This window comes from Suillus bovinus (genome assembly GCF_016758785.1).
Source record: "Suillus bovinus strain UH-Sbo-P2 chromosome Unknown EDB93scaffold_74, whole genome shotgun sequence".
NCBI classification, from domain to species: Eukaryota; Fungi; Basidiomycota; class Agaricomycetes; order Boletales; family Suillaceae; genus Suillus; species Suillus bovinus.
In genome coordinates, this window is record NW_024542130.1 from 172,775 (window position 1) to 198,114 (window position 25,340).

General features: G+C 47.4%; 9 protein-coding genes across 9 annotated transcripts; 6 read left to right on the forward strand and 3 right to left on the reverse strand.

Annotated features, from left to right (window-relative positions):
- Window positions 1-2,135: 2,135 nt before the first annotated feature.
- EDB93DRAFT_1107297 (uncharacterized protein) lies at window positions 2,136-4,803 on the reverse strand (the record flags this gene model as incomplete). The annotated part of the gene is made up of 8 exons (XM_041447709.1): window positions 2,136-3,127; window positions 3,479-3,541; window positions 3,574-3,631; window positions 3,678-3,800; window positions 3,847-3,879; window positions 3,905-4,423; window positions 4,490-4,600; window positions 4,648-4,803. The coding sequence occupies 8 exons, from the start codon at window positions 4,801-4,803 to the stop codon at window positions 2,136-2,138; spliced, it is 2,055 nt and encodes a 684-aa protein (XP_041303549.1).
- Window positions 4,804-5,241: 438 nt separating this feature from the next.
- EDB93DRAFT_1254496 (uncharacterized protein) lies at window positions 5,242-6,196 on the forward strand (the record flags this gene model as incomplete). The annotated part of the gene is made up of 4 exons (XM_041453622.1): window positions 5,242-5,437; window positions 5,485-5,757; window positions 5,805-5,942; window positions 5,991-6,196. The coding sequence occupies 4 exons, from the start codon at window positions 5,242-5,244 to the stop codon at window positions 6,194-6,196; spliced, it is 813 nt and encodes a 270-aa protein (XP_041303550.1).
- Window positions 6,197-6,470: 274 nt separating this feature from the next.
- On the reverse strand, window positions 6,471-8,390 carry EDB93DRAFT_1254497 (uncharacterized protein; the record flags this gene model as incomplete). Its single annotated transcript, XM_041453623.1, has 5 exons — window positions 6,471-7,264; window positions 7,322-7,510; window positions 7,577-7,677; window positions 7,730-8,136; window positions 8,184-8,390. The coding sequence occupies 5 exons, from the start codon at window positions 8,388-8,390 to the stop codon at window positions 6,471-6,473; spliced, it is 1,698 nt and encodes a 565-aa protein (XP_041303551.1).
- Window positions 8,391-9,486: 1,096 nt separating this feature from the next.
- EDB93DRAFT_1058047 (uncharacterized protein) lies at window positions 9,487-9,663 on the forward strand (the record flags this gene model as incomplete). The annotated part of the gene is made up of 1 exon (XM_041444778.1): window positions 9,487-9,663. A coding segment is annotated over one exon (177 nt), but the record flags the coding sequence as incomplete, so codon positions are not given.
- A 1,262-nt stretch (window positions 9,664-10,925) lies between these two features.
- On the forward strand, window positions 10,926-12,043 carry EDB93DRAFT_1092671 (uncharacterized protein; the record flags this gene model as incomplete). Its single annotated transcript, XM_041446450.1, has 2 exons — window positions 10,926-11,706; window positions 11,763-12,043. Coding segments are annotated over 2 exons (1,062 nt in total), but the record flags the coding sequence as incomplete, so codon positions are not given.
- Window positions 12,044-12,230: 187 nt separating this feature from the next.
- EDB93DRAFT_1254500 (uncharacterized protein) lies at window positions 12,231-13,166 on the forward strand (the record flags this gene model as incomplete). Its single annotated transcript, XM_041453624.1, has 4 exons — window positions 12,231-12,395; window positions 12,478-12,804; window positions 12,873-12,923; window positions 12,975-13,166. 4 exons carry the CDS (start codon window positions 12,231-12,233, stop codon window positions 13,164-13,166), a joined length of 735 nt encoding a protein of 244 aa, XP_041303554.1.
- Window positions 13,167-14,109: 943 nt separating this feature from the next.
- Window positions 14,110-14,670, forward strand: EDB93DRAFT_1092697 (uncharacterized protein; the record flags this gene model as incomplete). Its single annotated transcript, XM_041446453.1, has 1 exon — window positions 14,110-14,670. A coding segment is annotated over one exon (561 nt), but the record flags the coding sequence as incomplete, so codon positions are not given.
- Window positions 14,671-16,851: 2,181 nt separating this feature from the next.
- EDB93DRAFT_1172455 (uncharacterized protein) lies at window positions 16,852-17,287 on the reverse strand (the record flags this gene model as incomplete). The annotated part of the gene is made up of 2 exons (XM_041450387.1): window positions 16,852-16,950; window positions 17,133-17,287. Coding segments are annotated over 2 exons (223 nt in total), but the record flags the coding sequence as incomplete, so codon positions are not given.
- A 1,647-nt stretch (window positions 17,288-18,934) lies between these two features.
- EDB93DRAFT_1322824 (uncharacterized protein) lies at window positions 18,935-25,180 on the forward strand. The gene is made up of 12 exons (XM_041454967.1): window positions 18,935-19,376; window positions 19,426-20,414; window positions 20,465-21,328; window positions 21,377-22,225; window positions 22,290-22,733; window positions 22,790-23,109; window positions 23,196-23,277; window positions 23,310-23,435; window positions 23,473-23,946; window positions 24,007-24,270; window positions 24,417-24,543; window positions 24,597-25,180. The coding sequence occupies exons 1-12, from the start codon at window positions 19,015-19,017 to the stop codon at window positions 24,754-24,756; spliced, it is 5,061 nt and encodes a 1,686-aa protein (XP_041303557.1). The 5' UTR covers window positions 18,935-19,014; the 3' UTR covers window positions 24,757-25,180.
- Window positions 25,181-25,340: the final 160 nt, after the last annotated feature.

The window sequence follows — 25,340 nt, forward strand, 5'->3', positions numbered from 1 at the left end:
TCCATCAATAGGATGTTAGTTTCCTCATCCCTTTTTGACTTCGGGTCATGCTCACTGAATATATTACACATTGGCAGTATGCGAGTGTATCAATCCCCCACCGAAGTACGATATGAATACGTCTAACCCCGGAACGGTTGGGTCGACAACTTATTGAACTTGAAATGGACTGGGACCTCAACCATTAGATATGCTAGCTCAATATCTAAGGCATCATTTCATATCAGCATCAATGTGCCAGATAACGGTGGATAACTCACTTTCCATAGGTCAACAGTGTCGGCGTCAATATCAACATTCCATAAGAGGGCCATCTTCTTGGTCATGATAGAGCTCCTCAAAGCGCTGACAGTTTCTGTCCTTCAATGTGGATGGTAAATGCACACAGATCGACATTCTACATCAAAACGAAACAGAAATGAGATCAGTAGAATAAATTTAATTTATGTTCACGGCTGAGGGTATGGAAGAAACTCAGGTGTGACTCATCTCAATTTCAAAGTCAACCTTGCCTCTTGTCTTTTGATTCGTCATCCAGTTGCTGCGATTCATGCCCACAACCAACTGACAGCAATAACTCGATTAAATCCAATATTGACGTTTGGTGTCGCAGTTCTTCAAGTACGTGTATGATCATCTGTCCATTGCCTCATGGTTACCTTTCTAGTATCTGCTATAACAGCCCCTACGGACGGACCATCCGGCGAGATTCAAAATCACATAATACAGTAACATACACCCGTCTCAGATGGGCAGCCAAACGTGACAATGTACCAATGGAAACGGGCTATCCCATGTGGGCCCATGCCAATAATTGTACCATGATACATGGGTGGGCCGAGGTCATGTGTGTACCCGAGACAAATGGATGGGCTGGGGGTATATAATACAGACAGTAGTATAGGAATGTACTAGTATACAGGACATTATGGTGAATCCGGTCTTACAATGGAGACGGGTAGGCTGAGGGAATGTATTCTTGAGGGACATGGATGGGCCGAGGGTAAAAAGTATAGACATTGGTATATAGATATACTACTATATGGGACATTATATGTAATGAATACAGTGTGCAGTGGAGACGGGTGGGCCGGAGGAATGCATGTACCCACATGACAGGGATGGGCCGAGGCCAGTTACCGGAGAGGAATGGGCCAGGTGCAGAGGAGGAAACGGATGGGCCGGGTATACAGGTTGTCCGGACGGATGTGTGTACCCACTCATATGGATGGGCCGAGGCTTATTACCGGAGAGGAATGGGTCAGGTGCACCTGAGGGAAACGGATGGGCCGGAGGAATGTGTGTACCCAGGGTGAATGGGTGGGCCAAGGGTATAAAGTGGGTTGGCCGGACAGATGTGTACCTACCTTACACGGATGGGCCAAGGTTGGTTTCCGGAGAGCCATGGGCCAGATGCATATATGAGGAAACAGATGGGCCAGGTATGCAGGTTGGCCGACCGGATGTGTGTGACCAGGGCAAACAGATGGGCCGGATGTATGTATGTACTCGCCTTACACGGATGGGCTGAGGTAATGTGTGTACCCAGGGCAAAGGGGTGGGCTGGGGTATTGTGTGTACCCATGGCAAAGGGGTGGGCCGGGGTATTGTGTGTACCCAGGGTGAATGGGTGGGCCGAGGGTATAAACTGGGTGGGCTGGGTATACAAATTGGCTGGACGGAAGTGTACTCGCACACGGATGGGCCGTGTATGCAGGTTGGCTGGATGGATGTATGTGACAGGTGCAAACAGGTGGGCTGGGCAGGATGTGTGTACCTACCTCTCACACAGATGGGCCGGATAGACAGGTTGGCCGGATGGATTTGTGTACCCAGGTGATATAGTATAGACATTTGTATACAAACGTACAATGTAAAATAGTATCTATGACAAATGCAATGTAGAACGAAACAACTAAGCCAGAAGAAACTTGTAGCACCAGACATCTAGTCAATGTTATCACCTGGTATATACATCACCGGGTGGATCGATCTTGAAGGTTTATCGTCTGGTACATCCAATTTATCAGGGCCATCTTACAAACCAATTGTCCAGTGCATCTTGAATACATTTACCGGTCAATCAAATACATAGATACAATGGACTAAGAAAAAATGAATCATGTATACTAGTATTACTTGGGCCCATCCCCGGACGAGTCCTTCGCATGCTTAGCACTCACCGACCGACCTTGTCGGCGTGATTGAGGTGCAAACGAATGCTGTGGCAAGGGAGCCGAGACAGACTGACCATCCTCGGGTACATTTGCTGACCCGGTGACCAACATGCAAATGGTGCTAGTGGAAGGCATGGATTCTGTTGGGACCATATCAGTAAGTACTGGCAGTACCCCAGTGGGCTGAATGGATGAACCGGATTCCCTCATGATGGGGACTGGATTGATTGTGGAGGTAGAGCCAGATGTGGGTGCTTGCCCATGCCTTGTCACTGGCGAGCCATCTCCAGTGGGGCAGGCACGAGACAAGAACACATCTGGAGTAAAGACATTGTTGGTAACAGCGCAACCTAATGCACTGATAGAACTGAACTCGGGGAATATGGGGGTACTGGGGACGACAATGTGTGGCAGATTGAATGCAGGTGGAGTGATGACCGATGATGCAGTGGCCCTTTGGTTGTCCCTCAAGTACCTTGCAATTCCGCCCACCTGAGCAGTCAACTGATCTACCAGTCCCTTCTGGAGGCCAAATTGTTCTGTATAGTTGGCGTGCAGCTCATCGATGCAACTGGACAGATCATTGTGAATGGTATCATCACGTGTGCATAGCTCCTCCATATCAAGCTGAATTTGTGCCAGCATAGCCTCAATCTGCGCATTGCTGAGAGGATGGGAAGACTGATGAGACGAAATGGGCATCAATGTGGTAACAGGGGAGGGGGGCCTTTGAGTGCGAGCCAGATAAATAGGAGAGTACTGGACCTCATCTGGTGTCTCGTCAAATGGTGCGGGAGGCAGGATACTATCGTCCATGGGTTCAATCCAATGGTCCTTGGGAAAATCGTCAGCGGATGCCACTGGGGCAGCACTTGGCACCATAGGAGCACCATCTACCATCTCAACATCAGCATCCAGTTCCTCTGGGATAGGACTAGGCTGCTGAGTATCTATAGCAAAGAGTTGTACTTAGTGGAGATGAGACGAGATATATGAGACTTGCCCTTGTGTCGCCCAGACTGCTTTGCCATTCTGGTGGCCCTGGAGCGAGTGGTGATGGGTGCAATTGGTGGTATGGGCCCGGTGATTGCAGGCACGTCTGGTCGCATTGGCTGGTCGCATTTCATCCTCCACTTGTTGCAATGGGTACAAGTATGGGCAACCTCGCCCCTTTTTGTGAGCCAGGTCTCACATTCAACCTCCATTTCGGTGCATCTCTTACACGGAAGAAGAGATGAACCGACAGGGTGCTGCTAAGGATGAGTATGAGCTGACTGGATAGTAATGACCGGTTGTCTCACCGGCTACGGACGCTTCCCCCTCTTCCTCTTCTCTGTTCCTAGATGCCTCGTATCTGACATTGACTATTATTTAATATCACATTAGTATCACTTACCAGCATTGCAATGAAATAAACATACCGGTTCCTTGACTTTGACCCGGTCAACATGTGGCTGCAACCGGATCAGGCATGCACCAATAGGTAGAAGGAATACATACCTTTCGTTTGTCGCCAATTAACTCTACATCTTCCTCTGGTTCGTCTTCTGCAGGGTCACCACCCTTGTTTCTGGCATTCGAAGCTCGCATTGGCCGAGTGCGGATGTCAACAACCGGTATTTTCTGAGAAAACTGTGAATGTGTTCTGATAATAAACAAATGGACATACCTTTTTGAGCACATTTTGTCTCGGTTTTGGTGGCTGCATATTTTCGTTAGGCTAGTACAATATGCGAAAAGAAGAGACTTGCCTCGACTTCTGGATCATGACTGGCATCTTTCATTGTCATTTCCTGGGTCTCATCATCCGATAATGGTGCCCTTGCTCTTGCCTTTCCTTTGCCCTTTCCCTTTACCCCATGTCCTTTTCCCATGCGAACTCCGTTGCTGTCAGTATCGGTGTCGCTCAAGATTTGCTTGGACTTGGCTATCTTCCTTGCCCTCTTGACCAGACGTGGGGGGCTGACGCTAAATTGGTGTTTGCGATGTTTTGATGGGCTGGGCATTGCACCACCAGGGATCTTGAGGATGATACTGGGACCCGGCAAAGTGGCGATTGGAGGTGCTGAGGTTTGTGCCAGAGCCAGAGCAGAGGATGAGCCTGCAGGCTCAGGCTCAGAGGATTGACCTGCCGGTTGAGGCGCAGAGGATGGACCTGCCAGTTCTGACGCAGATGATGGGCCTGCCGGTTCAGGCGCAGAGGATGAGCCAGCAGGAATGGTGGCAGTGGACGACGGACCGAGTGTCTTTGAATACAAGGGATGACTCCGGCAAATGTCCTCGTTGTTCCCAACACGACTTCAATCCGGTACTTGTGCCAGTTGTGCAGTGCCCCTTTGAGCGCGATGGATTTCAGCTGCCATTGACAGCAGGCAAAGGGGGATGTAGGTGGCCACTGTGAGGTGAGAGTGGACTGCATTGTTCTACAACCCAATCAATATTACAATGTATAACAGAATATGAAACATACCAATTGAAAAGCAATGGTCTGGCTCAATCTCATTTTATCTTCCTCTGACTGTGACTGGAGGACCTCTTCAACCAACTCATTCAACCTGTCAAGAAGATCAATGAGTGCCTGGTTTGCTGTGGCAGCAGCAGCAGAAGTATTGGTGTTGTAAGACATGGTTTCAATGAGACAATAAGGGCAGCTGGTTGGCTAGGACAAGAGAACCGATTGCATAAATTCCAATCAGGCCGCAAGAAGATATCATCCATAGAGCTGACTCTAGATAATTTGCAATTATCTCATGAGGCCGAAGGTACACAACCATCCATTTTCAGAACCTGGAAGGCACTAAACATTCATTGGTAGTGTTTGACATTTTGGAGCAGCAAGGTGAGCAGCAGATCTACAGCAACCCTTGGATGAATTGCATCAGTATGGGGGAATGTGAGTGTTGTCTTGTGCTGCTACAAAAGACTGATAATTAAGATTTTCTCCAGACTCAGATGTCTTGTCAGCTCATGACCGGTGGAAGGATGGTAGACGATTGAAGCAGACGGAACACGTCCGGTCAGGAGACATCCGGTTTGCCCACATCCGGAGACAGAACTATTGGATATGGGATTCCTCCCTCGACAAAATGTTGACCGGCCATCGACTCCTCCATCCATATCAGCGTTGGACATGGGATTTCCACCAGGCAGCGAGTTAGATACCCACCAGGCACCTGACATCATCAACAACCCTCTGGACATGGGCTTTTGCAGCATTCCAGCTCATGATGTTCCAGCTTGTGATGGTCCGGTTCAGTCATGTAGGTCTCGTCATTGTGTTGTGTTACACTGTTCAATGCAACTTTAGTAGACATGCAAGTGGAACAGATTCCTTTGAACATGGGCTTTCACACAGATCCGGCATCCTGTCACTCATGTATGTGTCATTCATTAATTTTGTTCCATCCTCATGTCGATCTGGTGGACATCCAACCGGATGATCTCCCTTTGGATATGGGTTTTGACACACTCCAACCGGACGATCGCCTTTTGCATACAGATTTCAATGCACTCCAACCGGACGAGCACCCTTTGGATATGGGATTTTGTACACTCCATCCGGTACACCCGGATCACTCAAGTAAGTCTTCTCATTGTTGTGCCTTACCTTGTTGATTGTGAATCCAGTGGATATTCAACTTTCTCACAACCCTCTGGACATGGGCTTTGGGACAGCTCTGGCATCCGTTCAGGAAGACAGGTCATTGGACATTACAATCGCCACTCCAGATCTGGATCCAGTACATGGTCTTCCAGATCCGTCATGTACGTCTCCCATACTATGAAACATCAGTGTTATTTATTGGTATTTAGTTGTGGTTGGTGAACCGGCACCCATTGGATTTGTGATTCAGCGCGCTGTAGGTGATTTGCGCTTGGTGATCCACTGGTTGGATATGGAAATTGCCCACAGTACAATGTCACCGGAAGAAGCATCTGTCAGCCAGGAAGTTCTTCAGTCTGCCAATGAGTTATTACTGGCATTTCAACTCATATCAATATATAGACTGTCAACATGATGTATATATATACATTTGATACTCTCTAGCCTTGTATAGTACATTCTATGGATCTGGATGATCACTGCCTTTGCATGTAGTTCACTTTATAAGACATCTTTGTGGTTCTCGCTGATCTCTTTGGCTCCAGGTTATCAATTTAAGCTTTGGTTGTCTTCCTTGTTTTACGAGTAGCTTGCGTCATCGAAGGTGCCGTGGATTTTGGTGTAGGTTCCTTTCGACGCATCTTCCTCACTGGGACAGCATCTTCCTGCTCTGAATCGGATTGGACAGCTCAATTTCGCCTTCCAATTGATTTGGACTTTGAAGGAAGTAATTGGACTTCTTCATCGCCTACATTTCTCTCGCGACTTGACTGGTGTTCCATCCTTCCAGTTGTCTTCCTAGTTGGCTTGCCGGTTGGTTTTTCAACCGGAACACTGGTCTTTGCTGTCGTCAGACCGGATCTTGTGCCATATCCAGCACCTTCATCACTATCCTCCCCCTCATTATTCAACTCCTGCTCTACCCGTCTGGTCGGCTTTCGTGACTCCGGCTCCATCCTTCCGGTCGGTGTTTTAACCGGAACCTTGGTCTTTGCAGTTGCCAGACCAGATTTCGTGCCATCGCCAGCACCTTCATCACTATCCTCCCCCTCACTACTCGACTCCTGCTCCACCCATCTGGTCAGCTTTCGTGACTCGGGCTCCATCCTTCTGGTTGGCATTTTAACCGGTGCCTTGGTCTTTGCAGTTGCTAGACCGGACCTCGTACCATCGCCAGCACCTTCATCACTATCCTCCCCCTCACTACTGGAGTCTTGTTCCACCTGTCTGGAGGTCCTCTTCACCGGTTCTCTCATCTCCTCGTTGTGGTTTTGCCAGCCTTTGAATTCAAATGTTGATGGAACCTCGTCCTTTTGTCTCTGATGCCAGAGCTCTAACAGCTTATCAGCTTCATGCAACTGAAGCTTTGACGGGTCCTTGATCTTCACACCAGCAGGTAAAAACTTGGACTCGATAAAATCATCCTGAGCCTCCGTCACTGCAGACCAAGGAACGGAAGCCTTTGGCTTCTGACTGCAAAACCCTGCAAGATATATAGTTGCATGATTGAATCTTCAGATATTTAGTCAACGAAACGTACTGTAGTGTCTTGTGAGGAATGTGCGGATGAGAGACTTTTTTTTCTCTAGGCTGAGGTCCTCGATATCCGGTATGACCGGAAGCCCACAGGTGTCCACCTCCAAAGCAAACTCCTCCTTTTTTCTCCTTTGCTTTCCGCTATCCTTTCCCCCCCAATCCTCATTGTCATCCTCATCATTCTGATCGACTGCTGGTATCACAACTTGGTGTAAGTACTTGACCGGATCAATTGACATTGCACATAAAAGAAGCTCACCGAACTCTTCTACGACATAGGCATTCCACTCTGATAACATGGGCTTCCAGTCCTTTGTATTGGTAAAACTATTACCTTCCAGCTGTTCATTGAAGTCCATTCTGATGACCTGATCAGCCCTTTACCAGTTGGGAGCATGAGAATGCAACTCACCCATTGATCCTCACTTCCCCTTTCTCTGTTTTCCATGCTGACAATATGAATATCCTCATACCAGCCTGCCTCCATAACTGAGTCACAAGATCTTTCATCATACCCGGAGCTTTCTTCTGAGCAAACTCAGCCTGGACATCCATAGGAGGAGCCTTGCTAGACCACTCTATTGCAGTCTTCTTCGCTTCCTCCAGCTGCTCTTCAGATAAACCTCCCATAATTGTGTTGACCGCTCCCTGGTAGTTTTTAATCATTTCCTTTCCTCCTGGCCTTCCTCCAGTCTTTTCAATTATCTCCTTCTTGTACTGGTGTTCTATCACTAACCGGGCAGTCCATTTCTTACCGAACTTACTCTCTTTTTTGAGAGTCTTTTCAGCTCTCCGATTATACAACCAGTCCCAGTACATCTTCATACATCATGAGGATGCATACAATTAGAGAATCAGTTGCTCACGGATTTCCTTTTCTTCAACAGCCGGGAATCCATCTTAGGGGCTTGCATCTTGGCCTCTCTTATGACTGCATGCAGAATTGCTTGTCTATTCTTGCCGGTGGCCTCCTTCCATTCTTCTAGGTGGGATTGTAACACCAGCAGCTCTTCCTTCGTCAATTTCTGCTTGGTCTTTTGGGGACTGTGTGCTGATAAGTTGGATCGGGCCATTGCAAAGCAGTTGAGGTATTAGTAGAAGAAAGGATACAGTATAAGATTACATAGCCGATCACACATATACTCAACATTAGACCGAACAAGAGATTGTTCGCCAGCATGTCACCCTCAGGCTCAATATGTCCTGTGTTTCTGTATTGTAGAACTTAGAATTGTAAAACATGCGAACTTAGACCAAGTTCATCATATAGCACCTGGGTCCCATACAGTAATACTCTTAAATATGGCATATAGGGAGACACATTGATACCGGAGGAAATCTACTCAAATTTGGGATGATGGCAGGATTACCATGTGTTTGGTTAACCGACTCAGATATGACACAACTTATGGCAATTGCAGACCTTAATATATTCTAAGTGGACATAATATTCCGAGATCTTCAGTGACATTATTGTCCTTTATACTAATATGGCCCGAGAACAGTGATCTAGTTGGATGATCAATTCAGTCCCTTTCTCATCACCTGAGGTACCTCAATGACTAACAGGAACAGAAGATGTTGTGCTGGTCCGGCAATTCAAATTGCTCAGAGACCGGAGTTGAAGGAGAATGAAGGCAGAACGTGAAGTCATATGCCTACAGGTCATCATACTTAACCATACTGCCCAGCCCAACAATCCTAAGTGGTGATATCAATCATAGCAAAGACTAGTAAACAACAGGGAATCACATACACTCCTCCAATAAAGAAATGATTGCCTCAGCTATATAAACTCAAGGAAAAAACTACAGCCAGAGGATTGAGGTCATCTTGGGTGAAAGATTCATGGTCTCCAAAAACGAAGTTGGTGACATCATCACCAACAAAATCTCCCTCAAAGCAAACAGCTGGGTTCTCTCAGATGCTTCACGAGGGTGAGGACTTTGACTATGACCAAGGCGACATCCCTCAGTTTAAATTACCAAAATCTCTGGCAAGCAGCAGTCATTCTGATTTCTGCAGTCTGCATCTGACTGGATAATGCAGGGGCAGAATGAATATCTTGAGCAATGGAAGCACAAGTTCAAGGACTACATCAATTTACTAATGGTCAGAGAAGCCCCTCCCCCAGACCGGCTTTGTTCAGTCTGCAAGAAGGATGGGGTTTATAAATGCCATGGCTGTTTTAATGAGCCCCTGTTTTGCACAGACTGCTGCAGAACCCAGCATCAAAGACATCCATTCCATTGCATCAGTCAATGGATCGGATCATTTTTTCAAGAAACATCACTCATTAAAGTTGGCCTGCACATTCACCTTGCTCACGATGGCACTCCATGCCCCAGCAGCACTGAATACACATCAGACCTGTTTGAATGGTCAGATACCAATGAAAATATACACTATGATGATTATCCGGAGGGAGCTTCCATTCCACTTGTCACCGACTCAGATCATCCGGCTATCACCATAGTAGACAAATCCGGTGTTCACTCTCTATCCATCTCATATTGCCAGTGTTATGACTTGGATGGTATCTGTTGGCGACGCTCAAACAGAGCGTGTGTCGTCAACGGTCGAGGACGTCCTTGGGCTGGCCCAAGGTTAGGGGTCTTACTTGGCGAGGCTTCGGCAAGTAAGATTTGACGCCTATGTCCAAATCAGGTAGCTTATGTCACGCGGGTGTGAGACGATAAGCTATATCGGCCTAGGCTTACGACACCCGAAGGTTAATCGTAAGGATCGTCGTTAATTAGAAGGACAGAAGTCCGACTAGTTAACAGGGGCTTTGCTTGTCGACGATGTCGATGAGCAAAGATCGAGACTATAGGCTTATCCGCGATGAGCAGATAAGAAGATAGAATATAGACTGCTGGCGAGGCAGAAAGGATCACTCTGATGAGAGTAGGAGGTCAAGAACCAAGTAGATTCAAGTTAGGGAATACAGTACATGGTAGCGAGTTTATATAGAGGACAGGAGACGTATTAGTGGGTGATAACTCGTACTACCAGGAGAGGTAATCGGTAAAGGGTATAACCATAATAGGAAGGCACGTTCAGGTCGAGGTAGAATGTGCTAGATAAGAAAGTGAGTCAAAGATCAAAATAAGAAGTGAAACACGCAGGGGTACGATCGTGCAGCTGCGGAGCTAAGTATAAGTCGCATGTGCGACTGCGCATCGAGTCAGAGACCAAGAAAGGGAACAGGGCAAAGGGGATGTGTCATGCATCATATCATAGGTTACCGTCCGGACGGTAAGGGCAAGGGGACTGTCCGCGGGATCAGTCAGGTGGTGGAACGGAGCATGGATATGCTTCGTCAGCAAAAGGATCCGGCCAGATGTACTGGCTTTGCTGAAGCGACAGGTAGAGAGCGAAAGGGAATGCGAGAATGACAAGGATGACCAGAGTAAGGTCGGGGTAAGGGTATGATGCAAGGGCTGATACGAGGAGGATCAGGAGAAAAATGGTAGGGGCCCAAGCGTCTAGATGTTCTTGTAACAATACCTTGATGTACAGCTCCAACCAGAAAGCAGCAGGAGTTGCGCCTGCTACAGGCTCAAAATCGTCCGGATTATTTGGTCGCCAATTCTATTAGTCGACGAGGAGCTGCCACTTGGCTTGCAACCGGTCTCACCATAGAAGAATTTCAAATCTCTCTCTCTAGAGATGTGAAAAGGCTTGGGAGACATCCTACAGACATTCAATTACTGAGAGTGGCCCGACTTAGGGATAAGCTGCAAACTCAGATAACAAGTTTTCTTGAGATGGCATCTACATATCTTGGATGCGAAGTCGATGCAAATGAACTGGATTCTCTGGTAAACAGGGATCATGATTCACCGGATGAAGAAGATTATTCTGATCTCGATGATCATGATCAACATCCGGATCCGGAAACACATGCCTCAATATTTCAACCAGAGCTTACTATCATACCTTTGCCTTCTAACCTTGGTAAAGCCAGATGCAAGGCATTGGGTCTAACCAATCTCATGAAAGAAGAAACTGTCCTCCGTGAAGGCCAAGCCAATGATGCACTTTATGCAATTAGAGTTCATTTGGTAGATAAGGCTGTGATATTCTGGGACACTGTCTGGTCAGCTAAGTCACAAGCCACCTCAACCTGGGCATGGACTCGAGTTCGTACAGTGGAAGCAGCAGTCAAACTCAATGCCAGGATATACTTGAAATGCCAGTTGCAGCTAGATCAACTCCCCAATCACAACCTCTTGAAGAAATATCTTCCATTGAAGAAAGAACACCTGAAGGCAAGCGCTGCAGTGGCTGATCCAAATGCATGTGGTCAGAGGAACACTACCCTTGCATGGTTCTGGTTGCTTGATGTTCAGGGTGATACAGCCGGAAATGACTGGATGACAGAATGTGAGTGTCCATCGCATCCGGTAATATGATGTTATCCGGTCTCACCCACTGAATAGTTTATCGGGTGAACTGGCTCCAGACCAAGGCACTTTGTGATCATTGGAATGAAGAGGTCATTCTTGTCAAACATGAAATGCAGTGGACCATCAATTTTTTCAAGCATAAGGTCAAGCAATGGCTTGCTCACATGGACAATGCTGCTTCCAATGAGATGACTGGACATGCATGTTATGCTGCCCGACAATCTCAAATATACCACGACCTGGCCGTACATGGGGCAGATTCTTTTTGCAAACTCAGTCCGGATATTCAGGGTGATATACAGGTTGTCAGATGATTCATGGTACCAGTTGTATACTTCCTAGAATGGTCGATATGTAATTTGATAGGACATGTACATAATCATACTTTGTCTGTTTCACCACTACTACAACAACAACAATCACCACTACAATTGCTACATCATCCTTCTTTCACACTCTATGAACCACACTGGAGATCTGGTTGGCTCTGAGCAAGTCATCATGGCCTATTCAGATGGTCAGGTCACTGCTGGAGATATTTCTCGTGCCCTATTCTATGCCAATTTGTGTTTGTTGGCCATGCGCCTGTATGTGGACAAGAGCTTTTCCACTTCCCTTCTTGGATATGCAGAAGCTTTTCACAAACTCATGAAATGGGAAATGGAGGTATGTGTCCGGTCATCTGGCCATCCGGTCGTCCGGTCATCCTGATATTGTATTGATCTCAAAGTTGTCATTTGTCATATAGACCTTTGTCACGCCTTTCATCAATATATCCTTCCTCAGCAGGTGCTCCGCTGTCATTCCAACACCCCTTCATCATGTGATTGCAATCATGATCGCACATACATTGGTGGACCGGCAGCCGGATGTCACTGAGTTTTTGATGGATATTAAAGCATTGAACCTCTCTGTGCACTGCAAGGAGTCAGATGAATATGACATTGCTCGTATGCCCGACTACTTTAATGCATGGTGGAAGGACAATCTTGCCTCTTGCAAGGTGTCAGACATGTTGCCAAAGTCATCTGTCCAAGATGTGATGGAGTTGGTTGAGGGCCATTTTGTAGAACTTGTGAGTCCTTGAAACATTGACAGCCTGCACAGGATCCTCACCAAATCCAACATTCAATATTATAATAGCCAGATCATGTGGAAACCGGCCTTCTTCCATATATGCTCAAGCTTGGTCCGGTTCGTACACTGGAGACAATCAGATCAGTATCACTTGCAAAGTGCCGTCAGACGGCAATTGGTAAAGATCTCATGGAAATATTGCAAGGGAGAATGATGAAACTTGCACATTCAAGTGATAGGTTGGCACACTTAGCTGGGCCGGTTGAGGAGATCACAAGGGCTGTGGTTTCCTCACAGACGCTCATGGACCGGTTGAATGCAGATGACAGTGCATCCAAAGGACAGTCGAGCATAATGTGATATCTAAAAGCATTCATTTTGTATATTTTATACTGCTTATTGTATTCAATTGCAATAGACATGGGTGGTGATTTCTAGCTTACATCTGGTTGTGTGAATGACGCTGATACCTGCTCATCCTGGTCACGGATCGATCCAACTGGTCTTCTTTTTCTTTCTTCATCCCTCATTTTGTTCCTCGACACATGGTGAGTATCCCACAAGACTGGGCATTATACCAGACCGACCTTGCCAGTGAATTGGTGTATGATACCTTTATGTCCAAAATTCATGGACGGCCGGCAAAGCAAATGAGCATTGGACTGTTGGATATCGACACCTGTATTGCTTTGGAGCAACTTGCCAATGTCCTGGCCATCGCTTACTCTAATCCTGGTATTCATTTTTGTATATATATCACCCTTTCCGGTCGACTAACTTGCCAATAGTTCATCTCAACATTGACATGGTTAGATATAATGAATCCCTTGACAAATATGAATCCGGTCAAAATGAGAAACGAGAGCAAAGTCTTTTGGACAGATTCCCTCCTGAAGAACATCAGATCTTGGCAAAACCAAGTGTCATCATTGATTCTGGGGGCAGAATTATTGTCTGGTATTTGCCTGGAGCCATGACTGGCATGATAATGGTCTGTCATCTATTGGCATTCATTTTGTATTTCATCTCATCCAGGTGTATCCAGACAGATATGCATTGTGCTACAAACTCCATGGGCAATTTGCTGAACAATAGCATCACGATCAGCAAGCCTACTGAATGGTGGACTCACAAGTCCAATTTCTATCCGAGTTTGGATGAGAAGATCACCCCCAGTTGCATCAATATATCTCCGGCTTGGTTTCAGCAAGGAAGAGAGGTACATCCTGTTCATATGAATTCAGGTTACCCATCTGAAGTGTCATAGAAATATGGTTTCCCAAATCTTGATCCAGAAGATGGTTTCTCACCTGATGTATCAGCCACATTAAAGGGAGTTGATGGTCACAATATCATGACCTCCCTCCAAAGGTCCGGTATCCTTGTCTCTGCTGCACTTCGTGTCATGCATCCGGATCTCTATCTTGCCGGAATTCAAACCCAAGTCAGACTGGGTGAATGGGCGAGCCGGTACGAGTTGCATGATATGTGCTATCATTTACAATGTTGGACATCTGTTTTCAATGTGGTGTCAGTCATTTGCAATCGTCAGTCACCACCTCATAGAGATCTGAAATGTCGACCGGAGGCATTTGATATCATGACCACCGCAGGTATTTACCATCCGGTCATCATGGATTTCATTAATCTTGGGATAAAATTCTTATATAACTCCAGGTCAATGTTGGCCTCATCGTGTCGGCTTGTGAGACATCATATGCACGTGGAGGAGGGCAACCAGATTGTCACTGCATGGTACATGCGAGATAGTATCCATAACTTTGTTGGAACTCCGAGAACAGAGTACACAAAATATGGCAATGTGAAATATGGTGACCTGATCGAGCAGAGTGCCTCTGTGTAGAGACATTATTGTACACATTGTATACGAATTTTAGTCAGATGGCCCCTTGAGTACCTACCTGATCTATACTACATACTCTCGTAGAGACCGGATGATAACTTTGACCGGATGTCCGGTGTCACATACTCCAGCCCACCCGTTTGCCTCGAGTACACACGTACTCCGGCCCACCTGTTTGCCTTAAGTACACATCCTCGGGTGCACCTGACCCATTCCTCTCCGGTAATCAGCCTCGGCCCATCCATATGAGTGGGTACACACATCCGTCCGGACAACCTGTATACACGGCCCATCTGTTTCCTCCTCTGCACCTGGCCCATTCCTCTCCGGTAACTGGCCTCGGCCCATCCCTGTCATGTGGGTACACGCATTCCTCCGGCCCACCCGTCTCCACTGCACACTGTATTCATTACATATAATGTCCCATATAGTAGTATATCTATATACCAATGTCTATACTTTTTACCCTCGGCCCATCCATGTCCCTCAAGAATACATTCCCTCAGCCTACCCGTCTCCATTGTAAGACCGGATTCACCATAATGTCCTGTATACTAGTACATTCCTATACTACTGTCTGTATTATATACCCCTGGCCCATCCATTTGTCTTGGGTACACGCATGACCTCGGCCCACCCATGTATCATGGTACAATTATTGGCATGGGCCCACATGGGATAGCCCGTTTCCATTGGTACATTGTCACATTTGGCTGCCCATCTGAGACGGGTGAATTCACTGAAGGGGCTCTCAAAATGCCGTAAGGCGCTAGGCGCAGTGCGTGTCAACCCTTGGGTCTTGGCCCCAGGTGTTCAAAAGGTCAAGCTCCGACCTTTGTATTAATGGCCAACCAGCACGGGAGACGTTCTAGACACAGGACCACATACTAGTACAATCTCGCATAGGACTCGTAAGGTTCAATATCTGATTAAAGAAAATTTCTCCCACCGCCCACACCAGCACAGCACAATACGCAATCCTCGGCTCCTAAATCTGTTGCTATTCCTCTTGTTCAACGAACCTTCTCATGATTATAATATCGGTGTAACCATGGCGTAACTACAATGCATGCTACTACCTCTCATCCCGCCATCCTCACATTCATTGGAGTCTTGTTTCGGACAACGCTCCAGAGCCCAAACGGTCAAGAATTAACTGGTGACTGTGTACTTATCATATGGACTGAACTCAAACTGCGTCATGTTAGGGCATATTCCATTGTCAATATTTGGTTCTGAACGTTGGTGTTGGTGCTGGCCTTTTTTTCCTATTTTGACGTGCTGGGGGGTTACTTATATCTCCTCACCAGTGACCCGCGCTAAAATCCATCAGCGACGCAGCCGCCCGTCATAACGTATGATGTTCCTCATTTGCTAATGCAGGGTCCTATCACGTACGCACGAATTCTCATTTGCTCATACCCCTGATTACGACTCGTGAAGTAGACGTGTTCTGTTTATGGAACAGTCATGTGAATGATCCTTGTATGTGCTTTCATACTTATGATTCTTCGTCTGCAGGATATTCACTTGCACGAACCATCAATTGTAGGTGAGTAACATCTTTCGAATGGACAGATCAGGTACACGTCAAGGGTCAACATTCTTTTAATGCGGCCTTTTTCATTATTATATTCAGGAGTCCGACGAGCCACTCGAGTCATAATATACCTCACATCATGGAAGTATGCAGGCGCGCATATTCCATTTAAAAGTTGGCGTTTATGCGCTCTTACTCTAACTTCAACGTTGCCGCAATGGTTTAAACTTTAGTTCCTGGTTCTTCTGATGAGAATACCTACTTTTCACCAAACACCGCTCTTCGAATGACTTGTATTGTACATGTGCCATGGACTTGTTAACTTCTTGAGTTCTTCGTATCCGGACATGAGGTTATGAGTCTTTGAAGTATGTAAGTACCGACACTGGCAGATGGAAAAATTGCAGTACCCGAAAATAGGTGTTATGGTCAACGCTGCAGATAGTTTATCTCATGCCCCATATACATATGGACATGCACTAGTGTTCTTTATCTGATGCATATGCTGTAGTACGACAATCTAACCAAGTTCAGACGACATTGTTAATTCTCTGACCTTGGAAGCACTAGCAGCGAACATTCATTCATGATCTACAGGAACAAAACCAACAACGAGGACTACTTTTATTCATGGTGTCCCCCATGCTATGACAGTGTATGACATGAGTAGTACTAGGTATTGCGGCAGCATACAGGCAGGTGCAGGGCGCATAGCAGCTGGAACGTCCAGATGGGTAAACCTGTGGGTGTGGGCAGTCATACTCGCACCTGTACCCGTTTCCCTGTGGATATCAACGGGTCACTGTAAAGAATATAGGAAACAATGTGTGCGTGAATCCATCAAAGATAGAGTGAAATATGGGGGAACGCTAAGTAAAGAGTCAGTGTTCGCTAAGAAGGCTTGGAAGACGAGATCACGCACCGTCTGAGAGCATGCCATGACCAGAGCAGAGCACCATCAGTGTCCAGTAAGCAGGCCAAAAGATGAGAGCAAGAAGACTCACACTGACAGCCTTTGGCGAAGAAAAGATGCCAGAGACCCTCCAATGACTCAGGTGGAACTGGCGGGTGCCCATGTGTGCTCTTTGAAGGCATATACCCACCCTTTCGATTCCTGTTAAAAAAATCAAGCCTGTTTATGAATGATAACAATACCACTTACATGTATGGCCTTGGGAGACAAAAAAATTGGTGTGGGGAGGCTCCATAAAAAATGATGATAGTACAGAGGGAGACGACATTGTAGTAGTAAGAAGATAAGATGAAAATGACTAAGTCGTACGACTCAAATACAATGTTAATGATGATGTCATGCCACATTGTGTGAGAGTTCTGCAAATACAATGCAATGTGCGCGCGATACAATGTGAAGCTCCGAAGGATCAGAAGAAACGATGCAAAACGACAAACTGTAATGTAAGGACAATGCAAAGTGACGCAAGGAACGATGCTAAACAATGTGGTTACAATTTGCTTTTCATAATCTACCCTATTTCACCCTATCAACGACGTTACAATCAGAAAATAATCAGATCCCATCGTGCCATGCCATAGTGGGTTTTCACTGGGGATCAGCGCTCAGATCCAGAGACATGCAGTATGTGTTTGCTACCTGAGAACAAATGTTTGATGAAGACGCCAACGGCGAGGATCACGAAAGTATCGCGGGTGATGCGGGATAGCACAGGAAACATTGTCTCGTGTTGTTAGTAAGTAGAAATTGTAGAATAAAATCAATTGCTGAAGATAAGCAGCTAAAATAAATAAACCTTCCTCCAAAATTATCCTTCTGTTCAGTCGCGCATAGACAAAAGCTGAGGTGAATATTGTCGTCCCTTGCTGAGATGTGCTAGCGTCTGAATCCGAGTCTGTATCCTGGATGTACCACATCTTGTGTGCTGACTTGAAAGCATGAAGTTTGACAAGTGAGACAGAGCCGGTGCTAGTAGTGGGAGTGATGAGGAAAAATGTAATACCCCAGAGTAGGAGAGTCCACGAGAATGCCGCGGCAGTAAGTTTGATAATTAAGGACTTCATCACGTGCAGCAGTTGTACACCACGTGGCTTCTCTTAGGCTTCAACAAGCTCCTGCCACACCCTGTCTGCAGTCTGCGATTTTCTTTTCTGCTACAAATCCTAGTGAGCTCTGAGCTCTGATGACCCAGACCCTCCTGTGCATCTGCATGCAACAAGGGCAAGTCCGATAGGGGGAGCACCCCAAGGTGCGGCTATAGCACTGTTCTCTCAAGCTTACTCGTAAGTCGTGTAGGAAGTTCATCGTTGTGAACTCTTGTCAGATTGCTCACCGGAGGATCTGTCAAGGGAGGAAATCATCCACATAGTCATCACGACACCTTCATCCAGTGGCGAACGAGAATACTGTCTTTGCCAACACCTGTCACCTGCTACCGTGCACAAGTAGACTCTCGAACTTTCGTAGATTTCGCGGACACGGATATCTGCACCGATACAGATTCTCGCATGTACCTGGATCCCTATGTTGATACAGATGTATGCACTGAGGCGGAGACACAGAGACGCCTGCAGTTATGCTCATGCGGACGCCTGTAGTACTACTTCTGTTACTTTCTGTATCCCAATTAGCCTTACCCGAGGTTCACTTCGCTGCGTCTTAGTGATGCGAATCTATCGCAGCTCACTGTCGGGGTCAGCCCTGATTAATAATATTAATAATATTAAAATATAAGAGCAGCACTGCCGCCAGCCTCTCAGACCCTCTCACTGTAATCTTCTGGTCATGTCTATCTGATTTCGGATCAATTGAAAGTTCATTTTGAACTAAAATGTCGAGTTTTATATCATTGTTCAACACTACAAGGCTTACAGCAACCATGAATCCTCGCGACAGACCATCAGATCCTCTTTCACAACTCCGCTACGTTCTCGAAACAATGCCAAGTTCACGAAAGTATATTTTCTCTCCCGCAACCCGTGCAGAGGTTCTATCAGAGCTTTACAATGCATTTTGGGGACCGTATTCGCATCTCTTCCTCCCATTATCCAATTCCAGTCTCCCCATGCACGCTACTCTTAGTAGCGTTCAAGTAGATCTGGGCTTTGCTGGTGCAGGTTCAGAGGATCCCATCGTTCCTGGAAGGCCGTGCGGCCATATCTTTAGCAAGGGAGAGAGTTGTTTTCGTTGCAAGTCAGTAACCCGCTCGCTATCCTGTCAATCATTCACAATACCTCTTCAGAGACTGCGCTCTCGATGATAGCTGTGTTCTCTGTAGCCGCTGTTTTCATTCCAGTGATCATTCAGATCATAACGTCAGCTTCTTTGTCGCTCAACAAGCTGGGGGCTGTTGCGATTGCGGAGACATCGAGGCCTGGCGTAAACCTATCTCATGTCCTTTCCACCCACTTTCTCCCCATGTCCAAGCGCAGATTGAACAGTCCTTGAGTGCAGCTGATGCCACTCCTCGAACCATACAGCGTTCTATATCTGAGGAGATTCCATACGTCGAGAATTACCCATACAGAGTCGCTATCCCGCCCGACCTACATGATCTCATGAGTCGCACTATTGCATATGCACTCGACTTTATTCTTGACACCCTGGACTACTCCCCGGATGAAGCGACAGTGCCTTCGAATGAGGCTGACCTACGATTGCAGCCCTCAGCAGATCCTATGCAAAAGGACCAATACGCTATCATCATCTGGAACGACGACAAGCACTCATTTGATGAGGTCATCAAGCTTATATCAGAGACCACTGGCCATGATAGGAAGACAGCAAGCATCATGGCGCGCTCTATTGACGATGTGGGCCGAGAAATAATCGACATCAACGGTGACGTACCCCGACTCCTCGAAGCAGCGCATTTGATGACAAAAATTGAACTCGGTGTCACAATCCGTCGTGCATACGATACTTTTCGCGAGCAGGTTGCTTGTGTCATTATTGAGTGGCTGCTCGATCTCACTCGAAGCCGGCTGGGGTCGGATACACTAATAATCAAAGAAATCATTGCAGCCGAGCTTCTGTCGCCGAGACGACGGGAGAGCACGTTCTTCACTTCTAATCCGCAAATCCCAAACCTCGCTGCGGATCTGGCGCGTCCATGCCGTATTGATTGGTTATTCGTCTATCATACTCGACTATGGAAGAAGCCCCGGATACATTTGAAAGCAATTTATGCGTCAATCTTGATACTTTCACATCCCCATAAGATTGCCATCGGTATGCCGCAACGTCGCTCGTTTTCATAAGCACATTTTGACGTATTGCAGCGTCCCACTTTGCCAGCACCTACCACCGTGTCGCTGACGCTTATCTTCTGGTTGACCGTGAAGCAGAAACATCCATAAAGTATTTCGCCCTCCAACTTTTCACTGCACCATCCGTTGCCCTGCACATCGTTTCTCAACATGATCTCATGACACGTCTGCTCGACATCATCGTCAACTTTTTCACCAACCACATTGCGGACAAACACATCCTCACTACGTCTCCTGCTCAACAAGACATAGACGTTGACAGCCCCCCATTCAGAAGCAAACGCTTTATGCCCGTCTTTAGTGATCTCCGCTATCTCTGTCATAACCGGCCTGTCCAACAGCTCATCGCGCGTCACCCAGCCTTCATACGCAAATTTGTCAAGGTATGCCAGGTCTTCATGTGTATCAACCCAAACAAGCGCGTCGCCTCGAATCATGTCGAGTATGAGACGGATGTGTGGATCAGTGTGTTCAATGTAACACTTTCGCTTTCCCGCGTCATCAAGGTCTACGGTGAAGCCTTCGCATTTGCGAACCCAACACAGCTTGTAGGAGCAATCACAACTGTTGTGCGGGAGATCCTCGCCGTGTGTACTCTCTCAACAGATAGGCTCGACAAGGAAAAATTTTCAAAGCCTATGCTGCACGAGGTCGAGTTTGGTGATGCACAGTATCAGATCGTCGATTTCAACGTGTTGGAAGGATGGGTCAGCTTCCATCACTCCCTTCACTGGCTCCTTGCAGATCTGTTGAAGCACGTGGATATTTTGTCAGAGGAGTCATTGAAGCAGATTGGGGTGTCTGGCGTTCGGGACTTGTTTTTGCGCCCCTTCAATGAGGGTGCCATTCTCACATTAATCGATTTCCCTTTGCGAGGTAAGTAAATTCATTAATATTGCAGCTGGTCTGACTATGGTTTCGCAGTGCTCGCTATGATTGCCCAGATCAGGGCGGGATTATGGGTCCGCAACGGCTTTCCTATTCGCGGTCAGCTTCTGCACTACCGTGATTTCATGCTTCGTGAGCTCTGCTACGACCAAGACCTGTTCATCCTCCAGTCATCTCTCATCATCCTTGATCCCAATATCATCATTGTCTCCATCCTCGACCGTTTCGGCCTCCTCTCGTTCTTCCGCGGTGAAGTCGAGAAGTCTCCTTATGAAGGTGCCCATCTTCTTAGCATGGTCGAGGAGCTTTTATACGTCCTTATAACTATTCTCGGCGAGAGAGCCAGTGCCACGAAGCTCCCATTCCAGCGTGCCATCCGTCGCGAGATTGTGCACGCACTCGCGGCGGGGCCAAGTTCATTCACTGATCTTGCCAAGCGCGTCTCTGAGAGGATGGTGGATGACGTATCTTTCGAACGCGTCCTCAAGGATGTATCTCACTTCCGTGCGCCTGAGTCGACATCTGACACCGGCGTGTATGAGCTCAAGGACGAGGCCTATGATGAGGTGGATCCATTTACCTTCCACTACACGCGGAACAAGCGCGAGGAAGTGGAGGTCATACTCAAGAACAGGCTTCGGAAGAAGACAGGTGTGAAAGACCCAGTCATCGTCCCGAAGCCGTTGGCCATTACATCCGGCCCGTTTTCAATACTCCCGTCCGTCCTGGAGTCTGAAGCCCTTCTTCAGGTCATGTTTTATGCCATACACAACGTGATTTCGCTCACTAACACTGCGGGGACGGCCCCACCCTCTGCTGAAGCTATCCTCGATCAAACATTCCAGCTCATCATGCTAGCGCTCGTGGAACGACCTTCTGTTTTCAGTCATGTCTCTGTCATCCAAACCCTTCGCAGAAGAAAGAAACTTGCCGATCTAATATGCGCCAGGGAACAACGATGAAAAATACAAACCCTACAAGAGCCGCATTGAGTGGGTCCTGACAGAGATTTCCAAGCATGTTCCGGAAGGCGTGCAGCCTCCTCGCAAAGTCCTGAGCCCCGCTGCGCCTGCACCTGATGTTGAAGGTGTCAAGAAGCGCGCAGCTAAGGCACGCCAAGAGGCCATCATGGCAGAGATGAAAGCTCAACAAGAGAGTTTTTCGCTCAATTTCGAGGAGGAAGAAGAGGAAAATGATCAGGATATGGATGAGACGTCTGACGAACTTCCCTCGTATGGCACCTGCATTGTGTGCCAGGAAGATCTCAATGAGGCCAAAGCGTTTGGCTCTCTGGGGCTTATACAGCCCAGCAGGTTGCTCAGAAAACACCCAGACAGCCATAGTCAATATCTCAACGAACTTATGACAATGCCTCAGTCGCTCGATCGAGCGAGTCCGCGCGACCACTACTTTTCCCCCAGCCAATGCGGAGGAGCTCGACACTACAAGCTCGCCCAACTTTGATGGCTTTCCCTGCACAGTACACTCGTTTCGGGCTCCACGCATCTGTGTGTGGTCACATGATGCACCTAGACTGTTTCCAAGTCTACAATGCCTCCATTCGCCAGCGACACCGCTCACACGCGACAAGAAACCATCCTGAAACAATTCAGCGCAAGGAGTACATCTGCCCGCTTTGTAAGAGCTTGGGAAATGTCCTTCTCCCTGTTGTTCACCCCAACAATGCTCCTGCAAGCCGCACCCCCTTCCCAGACTGGATTCGAGCCGCGGGGATAAGCGTCTTGAAGTCAAAACCAGACAGCGTCATGGTATGGTCTGCAGTTCAGGAGTGGGACTGGCGAATTTGTGTTCTGGAGCGCGCAATGATTCTGGTTATGGCGCAGCCATGCGCAAGCCAGAAGCAGTAGCTTCGACAAAGATGCTCGACACCCTCATGTTATCATCAAGACTGGTCTCGCAACAAACACGCCATCTTCGTGAGCGACCTGAACCAGAAGTAGGAGAAGAGGCGCGGGAATGTATCTTCCCGAAGACCTTGTCGGATACACAATTTCCGCTATCGAGGTTGCTGCTCGTGGAACTGACTCCTCGGGAGGTATTGTGGCGGATTCGCTGTCATTGTCGGATACGCAAAGTAGAATGATCCGCGGATTACTTGCCAGCTTGACAAGGACTATCCGCTCTTGAATTGGACGGTCGGCCAGATGGTGGCCGGGAATCAGTCAAGCAAGCCATAATCAAACGCTTGCTCCCAGAGTGGAGCCGAACATCACTGACCTCCTTCTCGTACCCCTTACTCTTACGCGACCCATTCACCGTGCTCATCGAGACCGCCGCAGTGGCTCCTGAGATGTTGCAGCATGTCTTGATATTGTGCTACTACGCCTGCTTGGCTCGCACAGTCATCGGCATGGTGTATGTTCTCAACAAGGCTAGGACGTACAGCGCTTTCCAGCAGCCTGCTGCTCGAGCCCATGCTGATATCTTCGGCGATGTCCGTATGTTCTTTATGTCGGTGGTGCGACATTCACCCGTCTTTGAGCACACTGCTACGCTAGTTTTTGATGCATTTGGTGAAGCTCGCATCGAGAAGATGCTTTATGCGTTTACTCTTCCATTCCTCAGACGGGCAGCAATCTTGTGTCGTTCTGTCGTCCCCGCTTACATTTCCAACTCCATTACTAGGCGCCTCTAACGTCAATGAGTACAAGCGTCTACTCGCTACCCTTGGCATTCCTCCTTTGTCAGACCTCCCAACCAAGATACGCTTCAAAACGCACTCTCCGGATGGTGCGCCCACTATGGCCACTCACATGCTGCCTCGCAACTCAACTGTGGTGTCGTACTTGACTACGCGGCTGTATACGGGATCGCTCGTCTGCCACTCATCCTTGATAACCTTTTTGGTGAGCGAGACAATGGTGATGAAATGCCACCGATGCAACACCGTCCGACGGATGCTGCAATCTGTTGATTTGCGGAGTAGTAACATGCTGTATGGTGAGCCATGTTGTCAAGACGAGTTGGGACTTAGGGGGGAGTGTAATTTGCATACACGAGAGTAAGCTTCCTCCCAATCATGCCACTAAATGATGCTGATTCCTTGTGATTGCAGATGCGGTGGTGCTATTGGTGTTATTTCGTGTGAAACGATGCTCTCTACTTTATTTGTACGCCAGCAACGGGACATTTGCACAGTCTCCTTACCTTGATGTTCATGGTGAAGTTGATGTCTCAATGAGGTCAGTCTGTTCTACCGCTTAATTTCAATTGAATGCTCAACTGCGACGTACAGACGCGGTCGTCGTCAATACATACACCCAGCTAGATGGGAAGAAGCAGCAGAACGTGGCTCAACCACGGCATTCCAACTGCTGTTGCTCGTAAACTCGAGAGCACGGTCGACAGTGGAGGATGGGAAACACTTTGATTTTTTAAAGAACGCTATCTCGTGATTTTAGCAAGTTATGCATACTACTCACAGATCATGTATACAACGGGTGCAAATGGACAATTAGAGATTCGATGATGTTTACTTTATTTCGAAACGCTCGTTTGCAGGAGCGCCAATTTCAGCCTTCCTGCTGTCCGTTCGGTGCCAAGTACATCGATAATCTCAGGGAGGCTGGGCCCCGCTTTCATCCCAGATAGCGCGTGCCTCAAAGCAGTCATAAAGACTTTTGACTTCAGGCCTGTTTTCTCGCACCCATCGTGCAAGAAAACTGCAATGTCCGATTGAGTCGATGGCGATGAAGACTCGAGTTGCAGAATAACTCGTCGTAGCACATGGTCTACAATGATGTAAAGCGATCAGTAATGCTGATTACTGACAGTGTGCGACTTGCCGTAGTCGTCAGCTGATATTCCTCGCTTCATGGAACGCGCTTCGGACAATTCATAATCTGGCTCCACGAAAAAGAACGGAGCAAGTGTTGGAACATCATGAAGATTCGTGATGCGACCTGGGAGCACTATAGCTATACGTTCATCCAGTAGGTAACGCATGCTCACCTGCAAGACGCTGATCACACGCGTGATG